This window comes from Carcharodon carcharias, chromosome 7 (assembly GCF_017639515.1).
Source record: "Carcharodon carcharias isolate sCarCar2 chromosome 7, sCarCar2.pri, whole genome shotgun sequence".
Taxonomy (NCBI): domain Eukaryota; kingdom Metazoa; phylum Chordata; class Chondrichthyes; order Lamniformes; family Lamnidae; genus Carcharodon; species Carcharodon carcharias.
The window spans coordinates 83,296,256-83,313,811 of NC_054473.1; the positions used below are offsets into that span (position 1 = coordinate 83,296,256).

A 17,556-nucleotide genomic window follows, 5' to 3' on the forward strand; every position below is an offset into this window, starting at 1 on the left:
TATCACTGGCCCTCTATCCAGCTCTACTTGTCCCATTCCACCACCCCCACACCCCCCCCCCCCCCGCCTTAAACCAGCTTATATTTCACCTCTCTTCTATTTTTACTTAGTTCTGTTGAAGAATCATATGGACTTGAAACGTTAACTGTGTTCCTCTTCGCAGATGCTGCCAGACCTGCTGAGTTTTTCCAGGTATTTTTATTTTTATTATTATTATTTTTATTTTTGTTTTGGGTTGTTTTTGTTGGAGCAGGGAAGACTGAGGAGTAACCTGATCGAGGTGTACAAGATTATGAGGGGCATGGACAGGGTGGACAGGGAGCAGCTGTTCCCCTTAGTTGAAGAATCAGTCATGAGGGGATATAAATTCAAGGTGAGGGGCAGGAGGTTTAGGGGGGATGTGAGGAAAAACTTTTTTACCCAGAGGGTGGTGACGGTCTGGAATGCACTGCCTGGGAGGGTGGTGGAGGAGGGTTGCCTCACATCCTTTAAAAAGTACCTGGATGAGCACTTGGCACGTCATAACATTCAGGGCTATGGGCCAAGTGCTGGTAAATGGGATTAGGCAGGTAGGTCAGGTGTTTCCCACGTGTTGGTGCAGGCTCGATGGGTTGAAGGCCTCTTCTACACTGTGTGATTCTGTAAACACCTAACCACAGATGAAGAGGCTCTGCCACTTGATCCAACATTCACAACCATCAACTCAGGCACTGGCACTACATGTACCTTGGAGGCTAGAATTGAGTTGGGATCAGTGGGTGGGGAGTCACCGAGCACAAGTAGACTGCAGCAAGCCAGGAGTGGCCAGAAGAAAGGATGGTTTGTGTTCCAGCTCAGCAGGGAGTGAGGTCACAATGAGCTGTGCCACAGGGACTCAGATGAGGACCTATATAGGGTGGGATACAGGAGAATGTTAATGGGTGTGCACACAGAGATGCTGGATGCATTAGCTGGCGCATTAGACAGCCACCTGCCACTGCCAAGTAGCATGTGGGAGTCTGGCTCCAAGCTGGCAGAGGATACTGACAGTGCATCCTTTCTTTGCAGCATCTCCCTGTTGTGCTGCAGACCCAGAGGTACTGCAAATGCAGTCCTCATTCCTGGTACGGCCTTTAAGTGGACAGGTGATCTATTCCTCTTCCCTCCCCGTGAGAATACAGCAACCTCCTGTCCTGTCCTGCTTGTAACCACTCCTACTAGATCATCTGCTGTCATGATATGTCACACTACTTCTGTCTTGCACCATCTTCGCACATCCATTGTAGCTCATCTGCAACCACTCTGTGACGTCCATCATCCACTACGCATAGGTCTTTCTGCTGCCCTCCACTTTGCCCTCTAGAAGATATCTCTGCGGCTTTTCAGCTCTGATCAAATGGCCAAAATATTGGCATTTTCTTTTCTGGATGTCACTTTTGAGAGCTCTTTTTACTCTTGCAATTTCAAGCACCACTTCACTTGTCCTAAGATCTGTATATGGAATTTTTAGCTTATGTCTTAGCATCCACATTTCAAAGACCTCGATTTTCTTCCTCAGATCTTTATTTATTGTCCAGGTATCTGAGGCATCAGGGAAGTAGATAGGATAAAGCATCTATGAGTTGTTTCCTTGTTTCAACTTGAGATTTCTTGTTAATACAGCCTTCATTTTCACAGAATCTTAACGGCACAGGAGGAGGCCATTTGGCCCATCGGGTCTGCACTGGCTCTCCAAATGAGCGTTATGACCTAGTGCTATTGCCCTGCCTTTTCCCCGTACCCCTGCATGTTGTTTCTATTCAAATAATCATCTAATGTCCTCTTGAATGCCTTGATTGAACCTGCCTCCACTACACTTCCAGGCAGTGCATTTAATTGTGTGAAAAAGCTTTTTCTCATGTCACATTTGTTTATTTTGCAAATCACTTTAAATCTGTGCCCTCTCGTTCTTTTACGAGCAGGAACAGCTTCTCCCTATCTAATCTGTCTAGCCCCCTCGTGATTTTGAATATCTCTATCAAACCTCCTCTTAGCCTTCTTCTCTCCAAGGACAGCAGTCCCAACCTCTCCAATCTATCCTCATAGCTGAAGTTTCTCATCCCTGGAACCATTCTTGTAAACCTCTTCTGCACTCTCTCCAATGCGTTCATATCCTTCCTATAATTTGGTGCCAAGAACTGTACACAATATTCCAGCTGAGGTGTAACGCGTGTCTTATATAAATTCAGCATAACCTCCCTGCTCTTGTACTCTATGCCCCTATTAATAAAGCCCAGATACTATATGCTTTATTAACTGCTCTCTGCCTGTCCTGTCACCTTCAATGATCTAAACACACATATACACCCAGGTCGTTCTGCTCATGCACCCCTTATTTTATATTGTCTGTCCATGTCCTTCCTACCAAAATACATCACAAAATTACTTCTGGCTGTACCTGTCCTTCTTCTGACTTTGGCATCATACTGCAACACTCCTTCCCAAATCAAGAAACTCACAACGCCTTCAACAATGCTTCACAGTACTTATAGACACTTCACAATTGCAGAAGCTCTTAAAAACCACCTCATCTGCAAGCTAGGTGGCTGGTTCTTTAAGTGATGCTATTGCTCTTGCAGCTAACCATCTGATCCTAGTTATGTGAACTCATAAATGGGCCTGCATGGTCCAAGTTTGGACAATGGGCGTCACATGAGCTAGTAGGTTTTTTGATGTCAGGATAGCATCGGTTCAGCTGCTTCCGGCACCGTAGGGGATGGCTGCACGGGCACCCTTAGAAAGATGGCACATTGCATGGGCTCCATTAGAAGTGACTGCTGTGCAGCAGACTCCCCATTCCTGGAGGGGGTAGGATGTGGTGCTACAGAGATGTGATTCATGTTGTTGGTCTCTTGGTCTAGCCTTACTTTCAAGAGTTCTATTTGCTCTCCCTTTGACTAACTCATATCGCTTGTAAACGTAGCTCGTAACTGGTCAGTGATTACACCTAAAGTCTCTTTCCTGCTTTATTAATTTGAATGGACACTAAATGGAAAATCATGACCCTATGTTTTTATAAGTGTATTTGTGTTTTTACTATACCTAACACCTAGAGGAGCTTTTCCTTCATTGATGCAAGAATAACGAATTGGTAATTGCCCAAACCAGTTTGTCACTTTTTGTTTTGAAAATAGGTGCTTTGGAGCGGATTTCCAATCTGACAGTCACCAATGTTTAATGAGTTCCTCCTGACAGCTGTCAGCATCTCATAGATCTCATTACATGCTTGTCTCAGTTTCCTAGGAAACATTTCATCCACTCTGAAATCTTGTTTGCTATCCAACTCATTCATGTATAAATTATCAGTCTTGCTCGTCATAAGGTAAGATTTTACCTTGGGCTTCTGGACCTGAATGTTGGGATGAAATAAGGATCCCGAGTTCACACTTGCCAGCAGTGGTTCCACATTGGAACTATCTACTTTAATTACATTTCCATGCTCACTCACCACTACTCTTCAGTACGTTTCTTCTTTAAGTGATTACCTAAATCCCTCTTAACTCCTGATTTATTTAGTTTTAATAGCCCTATGTGAAAATGCATTCCATATTTTAATATCCCTTTGCATGAATAAATCTTTTGCAATACTTTCAATATTTTGAACAGTTCTATTAAATCCACCCATAAACGTCTCTGCTGCTGATGAATATAGCCCCAGTTTTTCAGCTCTTGCACAATTATATTCTTTTAGCTTTTCTGCCATCCTAGTGAATTGCTGCACCTTTTCCATTATTACAATATCCTTCTGAAAAGAGGCGCACTAAACTCCAGTTAACGTCTAATCAGAGTTCTGTATAAATTCACCACACTCCCTCCACCCAACTCCACTGCTGTATTCAATGCCTATTGACCCTGGGTCTCAGTTGCCCTTATGTTTTTTTTTCCTGGCAATCCCATTATTAAATGTCTTTGCATCAGTACTCCTGGAACTCTCTGATCCACCTCTTTGGGATTTTTTTAATTTAGGGTATACCTCCAATCTATTTTGAAAAAATAGACAAAACTCAGGCTTGGTGGCATTATTCTTGCTGAGTCAAAAGGTTGTAGATTCATACCCCACTCCAGGTGTGGAACAAATAGCTAGGCTGGCACTTCAATGCAGTACTGCGGGAGTGCTGCACAGTTGGAGGTGCCAACTTTCAGAAAAGATGTTAAACTGTTGCACCAATTGCCTTTTGAGTTGGGTATAAAAGATATCCATTGCATGATTTGGAGAAGAGCAGATAAGTTCTCCCTGTGTCCTGGCCAATATTTATTCCTAAAGCAATGTTACAAAAACACATTTCTCTTTGATATTTGTGGGGGCTTGTTTTTTGTACTTTTTTATTTATTCATGAGACGTAAGCATTGCTGGTGATGTCAGCACTTACTGCCCATGCCCAATTGCCTTTGAGACGGTGGCGTTGAGCCGCCTTCTCAAACCGCTACAATCTGTATGACGTAGTTATATCCACAGTGCTGTTAGGCTTGGAGTGCCAGGATTTTAAACCAGGAACAGTGAAGGGACAGGATGTAATTCCAAGCCAGGATGGCGTGTGACTTGGAGGGAAAATTGCAGGTGGTGGTGTCCCCATGTGGCTGCTGACCTTGTGCTTCTGGATGGGAGAGGTCATAGGTTTGGGAAGTGCTGTTGAAGGATGAGTTTCTGCAGTACATCTTGTGGATGATACACACAACTACCACAATGCACTAGTGGTGCAGCAAGTAATTGTTTAAGGTGGTGGATAGGTTGCCAATCACGTGACTGCTTTGTCCTGGATGGTGTCAAGCTTCTTGAGTGTTGTGGGAGCTGCACTCGTCCAGGCAGGTGGGGTGTATTCCATCACACTTCTGAATAATGCCTTGAGGGCAGGTTTTGGGGAGTCAGGAGGTAAGTCACATGCCACAGAATACCCAGCCTCTTGTCTGCTCTTGTAGCCACAATATTTAAGTAGCTGGTTTAGTTAAGCTTCTGGTCAATGGTGACCCCCAGGATGCTGATGTGGGGGATTTGGGGTTGGTATTTTTTTGTTTTTATTTGTTCATGGGATGTGAGCATTAATTTCCTATTCCTAATTGCCCTTGAGAATGTATTGGTGAGCTGTCTTCTTGAACCGTAGGTATGTCCACAGTGCTATTAGAGATGGTGTTCCAGGTATAATGGGAGTAGGGGTCTCCATGAACATTACCATCCTCAATGATGGCACAACCCAGTATGTGAGTGAAAGTGGCAAGGCTGAAGCATTTGTAACCATCTTCAGGAGATGTGCTGAATGGATGATCCATCTCAGCCTCCTCCTAAGGTGCCAGCCATCATGGATGCCAGTCTTCAGCCAATTCAATTCACTCCAGTGATATCAAGAAGCAGTTGAGCACACTGAATTCAGCAAAGGCAATAGGCCCTGACAAAATGCCTGCTGTAGTGCTCAACGCTTGTGCTCCAGAACTAGCCATACCTCTAGCCAAGCTGTTCTAGTACAGCTAAGTAACAGGCATCTATCCGACTGGTGGCTTTCGTGTGGTCAAATATTTAATTAAAGGAAATTTCTACTCATTCTTTACTAGGTGTTGGGAGAAGTAGCATGAGTAATCAGAGGCCAGCAGGATTTCCAGAGCACTATCCAGGGGGCCCCTGCTGCAAAGTCAATGTGTGGATACTGAACAAGAACATGATCACGTGATACTTGCATGGCGAATAGCTATCTGGTACTTCAGCCTACATTGCTCCTCAGTCGCTGACTCCTAAAGGGCAGGTCTCAGACATCAGGCAGCAAAATGAGCTTAAATTTCCCAGAATTTTTAAAACCTGTGGCCCAGGAGCTCTGCTTTACTTTAACTGGATGCCCCTGATTGTGGTCCATGTCGACAGGAATACAATGTCTTGATGTCAGTGCCTTGAATATATGAACTGATCAAAGTTCCATGACCAGGCTGGGGAGGGTGAAATCACGTACCTCAGGAAACAGTTACCTCGCATGGAGGTTGGCAGCACTCGGGTTGGGAGATGTGAGAGAGCAGTCAGTTACAGTCTCCCAAAGCCCAAACTGCTGTTGAAGTGTTACTGCCCAGACCCACACCAGAAGGAAGGTCACTAGGGAAGTACCACATGGGTGGCCAGAACTGAACCTCAGGATGTGGGGGGAGAGGAAACTGATGGGAATGTTTTCTCTTGAATCAAAAATATCAGTTTAGTTTATTTTGCATTCTTGTTTACAGACATAAGCAAAGTTGGTACGAGTAACTAAGTGTGACTGAATGAGGGACATGGCAAGATACACATCTCCATAATCAAAGAACATTCGACTGCTCTCCTTCCACGGTAATTACATATGTGCTAATAATAATTCAGCTTCCACTCTCAATGTCATTCTGGATCAGAGTCCTAGGACAGTGAGAGCAAACCAGCCCAAATGCATCATCGTGGTCCTGCATGTGGACACTCACCTGCTTCTGGTGTGTGCATGAGCCAGTTCCACAATCAGAGATGCATCTTTCTGATGACGGCTACTGCCTGCTCACACTGACATTTACTGTGCTGTGCACCCAGATTGATCTGGTTAACAATATGCCACTAAGCTATTCCCAGGTGTCAGCATGTTCACAGCATGTACTCAGGTGCATCTCACTGAACCGCCTCAGGTCGTCTGAAAGACCAACAGCAGAGGTTGCAGATCGGGAGGTCCATGAACAAGCAGTTTTGGTCATGCGTAGCTTCACATTGCCAAGTGTAGGCTGGAAGGCACTGGCATTGCAACAAAGTCCAAGACTTCAATCAGGTTCAGTAACTTCCTCCAATTCTACAATGCTCAGATAATATCATCACAATTCAGTGTTTAAACAAAAGAAACACATATGACAGAAAATATAAAATGTGCAAAAAAGGCACCAAGGTTAATTAGAACTTCTTGTAATGATTTAGTCATCCTGTTTGGGAGACTGCATCAACAATAAACAGCTTCCTAAGAGCTCGTGTTTTTTTGGATGAGTGAGTTAATGGCCTTTTTCATCTGTATCGATCTTGTGAAGGACAAAGTATAGAACTCACTGGAGGCAAGACAGCATAATTTGTGGAAGATTACAAGGCAATCTGCTGTTAGGAAACACTGATACACTTTTCTGATTTAAGCCATGTCTCAAAATTGGAAAAAGTACCATGAAAATGTAGACAGTCACTGCCCTAGGCAATATAGAGTGCATAGGTAGAGTAGGGCTCACATAGTTATTCATAAGGCAAAACCTCCTCACAAGCTCTTCACTTACAGCTCATATATACAGTGACAGCATGTTTGCTTAATTCTTTCCCTCTAAGTCTTTAACAGCAACATTTTATTGAGCTGATCTGGTTTTGGGAATCAGATGGATGAAGTGAATCAAGTGTCAGTGTTCCCTTTAGGGAACATTGATCGTAGTATCATAAGGTTTAGGTTGGCTATGGAAAAGGGCATAGAGAAATAGAGAGTAAAAATACTTAATTAGAGGAAAGATCAATTTCAGTGGGAACAGATCTGGTCCAGATAAAATGGAATCAAAGTTTGGCAGGCAAAACTGTACCAGAACAATGGCCCAAATTTTCATAGAGTCAGGAGGCATTTAAAAATGGTGTGTGGGATCCTGTTTTGGGAATCCCACCCCATTATTGTTTCTGGCAATTTTCGCCAGCACAAGATAAGCAGGGATAAGCTGGGTAGCCAATACTTCCACATCCAGCACTCCTGCCCTTGCTGGTTCCATGGTGGGGGTACGTAACTCAAACCCATCCATAATCTTTGTGGAGTCGGCCCCTTCTGTCTGTAGATGGGTTAACAGCCTCTCAGACCAGTAGTGAACTACAGAGAAGCCCCAGTCCCGAGTCATCAACCCAAAAAATAACAGTCATTCAATATTCTCATTGCTATACATAGGCCCTCCAGCCCTCTCATAAAACTGTCAATCAATCATAGCCTTTCACAACATCAATGTCAGAAGCTTTATCCACTTCAGTCCTGTTAAACTTGTTTAAGTAAACACAGTCAGTGAAAGACTCCTCAATGAAACAACAGGCTATTACAAGGTAATAGAGAGGTCAGTGTAACAAAGTTTTCATCCCCCTCTGCAAGTTGTATAAACATTGCTTGCTGAGCTCTAAGGGGAATTTCAATCCTTAGAACTCAGCCAGGCATTCATAACAAGAGCCATCTGGCAACTGTATTAATAAAAGCAAGCTAAATAGTCAGGGTTCGAAAATATGGCAGGTAGCCCTATAAGTGACATGGGAGGGAAGTCCTACAAAGTTGGCTGAGTGATAGGAAAGAGATAGTCGTGATGAATGTTTTTCACTCTGGAGGAAGGTATGTAAGTAAGTTTGGGTACTAGATTTTAGTGTAACGCAACGATTTTTAGATGAATTTCATGTTATATTCATTGTAATAAGCTAACAAGGTCAAAACACCATTTTGTGCTAAGATAAGAAGCCATTTTGTGTTCTGCACTTTATAATTACTCATGTATTAATTAAGGGCAATTACATAATTAGGAACCAGTCAGAAACAGGTGATTGACCACTGTATCTCAATTAAGTTATAATTGAAGAAATAGTAATTAATCAAGTAGTTATGTTAAAGCTGGCTTTAAAACCTTAGGTTTAAACACAATTTTAATATTTCTACTTTGGATGAGTATCAAATCAGATATTTTGTGCTAAGCTCAGTAAAAGCCATGACCAAATGGACAATAGACAATTATGTGAAGTCAGATAACATAAGACATTGTAAAAGAAACACTGCCCTCTCAAGAGATGATGTACGTAGGTAGTCAAACTCCAATTAAAACAAATCTACAATTAAATTAACCAATTATGAAATTACACAGACATGGTCTGAGATGAGGTATTGATAATTTAGGGGATAAAAGTAAAGGCTTCGAATGATATCTTTGCTAGCTAGTCACGTGCAGGAGGATCCCGGGGCAGAATTTGAAAGAACTGCTGTCAACGGAAGAACAGGAGGACAACTTTACTCTTCAGCGACCTGATCACTCATTTGAAACTGTAAAGTCTATTTTGTGTTGTTAAGTATACTTTTTGCTTTTTCAAATAAACTTTCTCTTTTATTACTCAAGAGTCCATCTTGCCTTATGGCTATGCTTTGTTCGAACAAAAACATTTAATTGATTTTATTGGGTTAAGCTGGAGTCAGATAATTGCATAATTAAGGATTAAGATAAATTAAAATATTCTATACATATAAAAACCTATATTATAAAGTTTGATTTCCCAGAGGTAAGCACTAGGGCCTTTTCTTGACATTTTTTCATGACCTAGAGTTGGGTGTGCAAGGCATGTTTTAAAAATTTGCAACTGACACAAAACTTGGAAGTATTGTGAACTGTGAGGCGGATAGTGATAGACTTCAAGAGGAAATAGACAGACTAGTGGAATGGGCAGGCATGAGGCAGGTGAAATTTAATACAGTGCTACATTTTGGAAGGAAAAATGAGGAAAGACAATATAAAATAAAAGATACAATTCTGAAGTGGGTGCACGAGCAAGGGGACCTGGGGTTCGATGTGCACAAATTGTTGAAGGTGGAGGACAAGTTGAGAAAGTGGTTAATAAGGTATATGGAATCCTGAGCTTTATGAATAGAGGTACAGGTCCGGATTTTCACTACTGAGATGGGTAGCTTGAATTTGGAAATCTTTTGACTTGATGGACCCGCCTTGGATAAAGACCCCTGAATGTTGCAATCATTGCTCCCAGCAGCGGCAGGTGCAGAATAGGGTCAGGTCTGCCAACACTGGAAGTAGAGCAAAGGCTCTCCAGATCTCACATCCCACCCAACCTCCATGGCCCCCGCATATGCTCCATGCCAACTCATGACCCCACCCACCCTCATGGCCCTTTCCACCCTCCGTACCAACTCATGTCCCCCCGTCCACACCCCCCACCATGGTCCTTTATACCCTCCATGCTAAAATGTCAACTCATGCTCCCCACCCACCACCCATGGCCCTTTATGCCTCCCATGTCAACCCACCCAGTATCTACCCTGGGCAGACCTCATGAGTCATGTGGAGATAAAACAAAATAAAGTTCTACAAATCTAAAATAGCTCTCACTATACAGACTTGATAGTAAAAAACTCTCATTCATAAAAGCCCATTCAAAGCTTTTTTTTAAAAATCTAACGTGCTTAATCTGTTATAAAACCAAACTTCTTTCCATAGCCCACATCAAAGACAGCTAATCCTTTCACAGTCTCCTTAACCTATCATTCAAACTGTGAGCTCATAACCTCCACCCACCGCTGAGATAACTGTAGCTCAGGAAATCAGCCAAGCATTCATAAAGAGCTTTTAGGGAAATGTCAACAAACATCTATTGAAATTGCTGGAACAGAGGCTACACCACCTGGCTTATCAATCAAAGCAACACAGCAGAGTTTATTTTTAGCTCTCACTGACACTTGCAGCCTTTTATCTCATTTTTAAAGGGCTAGGGATTTAAATAACTTAACAGCACAACAGATAAACAGATCTTATCTGCCCTCAAGTGCATCTAAGTTTACTCCATAAAGTCGTGATTCCCATACTGCTGGTTAAGGTCCTTTCAACAGCCAAAACGTAGCCAGTTTGAACTCAGCACTGTGGACTTCTGCATCTGCATCCCACCCGCGATTTCTGAAGGTCCACTGAGTCTTCCTGACTCCACGCAAATCTGGCCCTTTAGTGTACAAAAGCAAAGAAGTTATGGTGAACCTTTATAAAGCACTGGTTTGGTCTCAACTGGAGTATTGCGTTCAATTCTGGGCACCGCACTTTAGTAAGGATATGAAGGCATTGAAGACGGTGCAGAAAAGATTTATGAGAATGATTCAGGGGCTGAGTGATTTCAGTTATGTGGATAAAGTGGTGAATCTGGGGTTGTTGTTCTAGTGAAAAATGATAGAGGTATTTAAAATCATGAGGCGTCTAGACAGTAAATAGAGAGAAACTCTTCCCACTGGCTGAAGTATCGAGAACCAGAGAAAATCATTTTGGTTGGCAAAAGAAGCAGCTGCAACATGAGGAAATTTTTTTTTACACATCATTTACGCTTCATCATTGTTGGGTCAAAATCCTGGAACCTCCTCCCTAACAGCACTGTGAGTATACTTACATCAAATGGACTGCAACGTTTCAAGAAAGCGACTCATCACCACCTTCTCAAGGGCAATTAGGGATGGGCAATAAAAGTTGGCCTTGCCAGTGACGAGCATATCCAGTTAATAATTTTAGAAAGTGCTTTAGGACATCCTGAGGTTGCAAAAGGTGTGAGATAAATACAAGTTGTTTATTAATCAGTTGTTCCTGTGCAGTTTTCTTGATTGAGAAGTTAATCTCACATTTCAAACTTGCTATGTGTTATTTTCAGATATTTCTCTGATTGGCAGATCCTTCTGAACTTAACAAGCAGTATGTAAATTTGGGGTTATTTTCTTAGCCTGCATTCTTTAAATCAATTAATTGCATCTTGAGCCTTGCAGCAGTCAGAGCAATCTCTCTTCAAATTGGTTATTTAATAATCTCACTACAAAGGGCAGGAGCCTGTCAGGGATGAAAGTGCCTGAGACAACAAGGGCTAATATGTCCCATTGATAGGACTAGTACTGCTCTCAGTAAATGGCAGCTCCAATTAAAGAGCAACTGGAACTTTATGATTCCACTTTCCAGATACCTATTGTGCATTGATTGTTTTTTAGCATCAGGAACTATCCTAGTTTGGGAATGGCAGATGTGTTTTGATGTAGGTCAATAATATCATCGTAATGCAAATTGTAAAAGGAATACATGACACACATGGATTTAGCGAAAGGAAGTCTAAAGGGAGAGAAGGAGAAATATTGCAACATTTCAACCAATGAAGCTTAGAACTCAAGGCCAGTTGGTTGCAGCAGCTTCTAAAGCTTGCTGGTAAATGGTTCTCCTTACTGAGGGTTCCTGGTCTGTTCTGAGTTGCCTGATTTCAGTCAGTGTGTTAACCAGGCACTATAATTGCCTTCATCACTTCCGAGTGAGGGAGAAAAAACTGTTAAGGAACCCCACTCTTTTTTGCTATTCAGTGACTTCCAGAAATATGCATGTGCAGACAGCAAGAGGATAGCACAGCGGCACTGAGACACCCCCATTAGAATGGACAAGAAATTGCAGGGCAACCACTGACCATGGAACTGCACTGAAATAAGAAGTCAATGCCTGCAGGAAAAGTGGCAAGGTGAGCGGAGGAGAAGATTGGCAAAAAAGGACTAAAGCTAAAGGCAGTATAACAAGTCCTTGCCCCATGGAGCAGAAAGGTATTATTCATAGAGCACATTTTCTACAGTGAGTGATAGAACACTACTTTATTGTAAATTAGTTTGTAGATGGGCATCTCCAGTCTCCCTTCAGAAAGCATTAGATTACTGCTTTATTTCAGGCTTCAAACACATTAATAAAAGTCAGTATGAGATCATAAACATCAGTACCAAAACAAAGCAGAGAATACACAGAGTTATTAATTTTATATTACGCACAGCTCAGATTTACTTTTGGGACCTCACCAGCAAGGGTTTCAATAAGACACTAACTCTGTAATGTGCAGAGAAATCTCTGAAATTTTGAAAAATAAGCTGCTCATTAAAATTTGGGAACTGTCATCATTCATTAATTCATATTGCACTGGACTTGCTCTCAACTGGATTAGCTCCAGAGCTGGATTTTTTCTCATAATTAATTCTAGTATAATTTGGGACATAATTAATAGTCACATGAACAAATACAGGTTAATTAAGAAAAGCCTGCATGGATTTCTTAAGGGAAAACCATGTTTAACTAACTTGGAGTTTTTTGAGGAGATAACTGAGAGGGCTGATGAAGGCAATGTTGTTGATGCAGTGTACATGGACTTCCAAAAGGCATTTGATACGGTGCTGTACAAAAGACTTATGAGCAAAGTTATAGCTCATGAAATAAAAAGGTGGGTGTGAGGGGTTGCAGGGCAGCCCACCACCTCTGTGTAAATTCTGGCTCTAGCTCTGTCAGTGCCACCTCCTTCCTGTGTGCAACATTCCTAAAGTCATCTCACATGGAGCCCTCATAACCACAAGAGACAGGTGACTTTATTGGCAGGGCAATCCCAATTGGAGTTAAAATTAACCCTATCGTCAGAATTGAGGAAACATGCTTAAAGTGACTAAATGGAGACAGAAATTGAGACAGTGAGGCACATAACAACAGAGGCCAAGATAATAATGTTGGATTTCTCTTGGGACCCACACTTCACTCTGCTACCATAACTTGGGCAGAAATGCGTGTAAACAGCCACAGGCAGACTGAATTGCTTCTAACGATCCTTGGATCCATGCATGGTATCAGATTCGCATTAAAATAGATGGGCACAGGCAAGAACTGCAACATAATCATTTCCATGAAACTTCATGACTATCTCCCAACACCTTCAATATGGCAATGAAGGGAAAATAATCAAAACAGAAACATGTCACACGTCACAGGCATAGCAGCACAAGTTCCTGAAATTAAGAGGAGCAGCAGTGCTCCTCAAAACCACTGTGGGCTGTTGCAGGCCCAAGCTCCACCTTCTCCAGGGTTGGTGCACCCCCAAACTCCAACCCCTTCCAAAACAGGTCAGGCCTACTGGCTGGTTCAGTGACCAATTTTCTGTCATCCCACAGCCAGTGACCTGCAAAGGGGCACCCGCTAATGCCTGTCGATTACTGGTGGAATTGACATGAGGTTCCAACCCAATAATGACTGGGGATTCCTGACACTGGCTTTAAGCTAGGCAGCTCTGCAGACTTCCCAACTGTTTTGGATAGAAGTCAAATTTTCTCTCAGTGACAGAATCATAGACATAGGCTCCAGTCACTTCCAGGGGGAATTTTCCCGATACCCTGCTGTGAATAGGTCTGAAACACTAAAAAGAGTGCAAAAGTCCCGGGCTTCTGCTGAAATACCACTAAAGTTAAGGTGAATGATCAGGGAATATTCTCCAGACATAGTTCCCAGGTTGAGGAAAGTAAATGCGCCTCCGTCTTTCTCCTAGATCAGAATATTCTAGGGTTTCAGATGAAGGAGAGGCTGAAATTACTGGTTAGCATCTTGTTCAACTTCCGGTCAGCAGGTTTCTATTAAATTTTATATTTAAGTTCAATAAAGATTGAAAAAGGAGAAAGTCAAAAGGGTGAAACATTATTGCTTTCATTCCCATATGTGCCTAAGTACACAGAGATGATTAAGAAGAGACTGAGAGCATTCTCTACCCCTCATTCAGTGCCAATGATTAATTATACTGTAATCAAGCTGTCTGCTCAATGGAAGCTGTTTAATAAAGCTAGCCCAAAATGAAAACATAAAATTTCCAAGTTAATTCCCTCATGCTACTTTCATTGCTATTTGATAATTTCCTAATTAGCTGCAGCCTTCCCTCAAGGTACCACGCTCTCACCTGAAGGTTGTTGGTTCAAGCTCCACTTCAGAGGTATGGCCCATGATTCAGGCTGACACTCTGGTGCAGTACTGAGGGAGTGCTGTACTGCCAGAGGTGCCATTTTGCAGACGAAATATTAAATTGCCTGCCCTCTCAGATGGCCTCGGAGAGTGGTGAGAATTTGGAGTTCACTTACCACAAGGAGTAGCTTAGATGCATTTAAGAGGAAGCTAAATAAGTACATGAGGAAGAAAGGAATAAAAAGAAATTCTGATAGGGTGAAATGAAGTAAGTTGGAGGTTCGAGAAGGACCGTGTGGAGCATAAGCATTGGCATACTGGTGGCAAGGGTTGTCCCTTATATTGGCTAGCTTGTGAAACATACAGCAGACCACAATGAACTTTGCTTTCAGTACTGCAGGATTCCTCCTGAGCAGTCAATTTCAGCAAGCCAATGGCCTACTCCATCAGATCTCTTGTGGGAGCAAGACATTCATTGCATGCATAATGTGCATGAGTTGCACACTGGAGCCATCAGCCATTTAGTGGATAGCCTTTGCCATCCAGTAGCCTCCCTTTGGTTAGTCATGATAGCTCAAATCCAGCTGGCACAGTGGATAGAGGTAGAATGAAGACATCATGACAACTACCAGCATACCAGGCATTGAGCTGGATGATTCTCTGCCTATGGTCAAACACCACCAGAATGCTGAGGAAGTGGGATCCCTTTCAGTTTCAGTATAGTGCAGAGGTGACTTTTGTACTCTTAAAGTGGCATGCACCCAGTCATTGGTATCCTGTAGCATGGGGAAGACTACAATTCTATCAAAGCTGTATGCTCACTCCTGCTTCTCTCTTGCAAGAGAGAAATATATTCAGCTCTCAATGGGATAGAGAGGGTCAGTAACTTCCATTACAACTATGGATAGCAAATGGCAAGATGTTGCAAATATCGCATATCTCCAGTTCCAGCTGAGGAGGCAGATGCATAAAAGCTCGTGACAGAGGTCACCTTCACAGCCACTGGCAATGCAGTCCTCACCCTAATCTGAGGCTGCAGTTGTGGCTGCAGCAGGTGGCAGATTTCAGTGAGGATGTCCTTACTGAAGCACAGATGCTGTACTGTAAGAAATTGCTGTGCAATAACCTCATAAAATCTAAGAAATTTATTGAATATTAGAGAAATCTAATGAAGAAAGCTTCCAGAACAGCTGGCAGGCTGAAAAAGACAAGACTGGCCTGTTATCTGTGCCAGGGACATGTCTGTAGCACAGGCATTTCTCATAAGGTCAGATCTCATGACCCTACGTAAACCGACCGATGTGAAAAGGTCAAAAACAGGCTCTCGAGTGGAAAAAAAATCACTTTGTGCAGAAAGGAGTTTTTGAAGTGATCCATGCTGGCTTCGGCTTTCTTCAGACTGAGAAAGACCATGGAAGAGCATCCAAACACTTTGGCTAGAGAGCAGAAGACTGCCACCACCAGCTACAGAGATCAACATTCTGCATCATATGTCTGTTTGTCTCCCAGGACCAGTAAGCCATTCTCAGCAGTCACGGATCATAATGCTGTTCATATCTATTAGCTTATGTATAATTTTTTAAACTATTGCTTCTTAATAAACTACTTTAAAATCACTCCTGAACTCAACCCACTTTGTGGGTAACCTGTGACTCCCAAACTCAAATCTTGCAGTTCTCATTGTTCCTCACTGAGGCTTAGATAGGTTGCCTGACACCCTGGGTAGATATAGCTTCTTGCTGAGACCCATTCTCCCTCTTCTATTCCTCATTTTTCCAGGAATCTATCCTGTTCTGCATGACCTCTATTCATTCTCCAGTTCATGTAGCATCCCAACAGGAATGGCTACTAGTGCACCTGGGAACAACTGGCTTTTTATAGAAGTTTTGAAGTCAGCAAAAACTCCCTCAGTACTCTCTATAGATTTTTGCAACTTTAAAAATCTATAGAAAGCACAAAAAACTTGTAGAATGAAATCAATCAGCAACTAACCTACAATAAGTTGATGATCCCTTTAAATAGCTCTGGGGATGGTCCTTCCTGCTGCTTTTCAACTATGCTAGGTTAGGAGAGGCTGTTAGCTGGAGTGTTGAGCTCTAAAATGGCACCACTGGTGTCAAGTCATATTGCGTGTTATGATCTTCCTACTCTGTGTACTTCCTGCTGCAGTTCACTGCACATGCTCAAACACCCTCATCGATATGGTGTCCACAGTGACTAGCCAAAAAGTGTGTGGGTTCACTGCAAATGCCATTTGAAATCTGAGGAGACCTATAACTCCAAAAAAAGGTGCAAACGATCCTAATTTTTCTGTGTACTGTTTTTTACCTGTGATATGTCTAGGTCTATTAAAGATACTGTCTGTCATTTACCTGTTATATGTACACTAGGATACTATTATTATATACCTATGAAGTCTGTATCTGCAATAAGGTACTGTCTATTATTTACCTGTGATGTTTTATGTGCCCTAAGGTACTGCCTGTTACTTACCTGCGTCTGTATGTGCATCATCTGCCTCTTCCTCTTTCTGCTTCTTGTCAGCCTCCTTTAGTTCAGGTACATAGAAGTCACCCTGCCGTGCCAGAGGGCACATGAAATAGATCAGGTCTCCCCGATAGATCTCCAGGCATGGGTGGGCACAAAGCTTCCGTTCCTAAAGAAGAAAAGAAAGAGTTGAGAAAAATAGACTCACACTAAACTAACTTCAGGAGAAGAGTCTGAATGAGCAGCTGCACACTAATTACTAACTGCACTTAGAAGATGAAACATTAGCAAAAGTTTGGTTAAGGTGCTTGACATCACACTACGTGAGGTAGCACAGTGAGATGATGATGCATCTACTAAAGGAACTTTCCGACTTAAAGAAACCAGTTTGGACGATAGGTCATCAACCTGGAACGTTATCTCTGTTTCCCTCTCCACAGATGCTGCCTGACCTGCTCAGTATTTCCAACATTTACTCTTTCTATTACTAAAGGAACTTGCTGGGCTGAGCTCTGAAAGACACCATTACAATGGAGTATTTCTAAAAACTCCAGACAGGAACACACACTAAGCTTTGGGTCTACTGTTGAACAGGACACTGAAGAAAACGAT

The 17,556-nt window shown here is 42.4% G+C and overlaps 1 protein-coding gene across 1 annotated transcript in view; it reads right to left on the reverse strand.

Annotated features, from left to right (window-relative positions):
• Positions 1-17,556, reverse strand: part of LOC121280368 (testis-expressed protein 264 homolog) — a 391,323-nt gene that overhangs the window by 55,020 nt on the left and 318,747 nt on the right. The window contains exon 3 of the mRNA XM_041192306.1: positions 16,951-17,113. Within this exon, the coding sequence (XP_041048240.1) occupies positions 16,951-17,113 (163 nt within the window). The remainder of the gene's footprint in view (positions 1-16,950; positions 17,114-17,556) is intronic.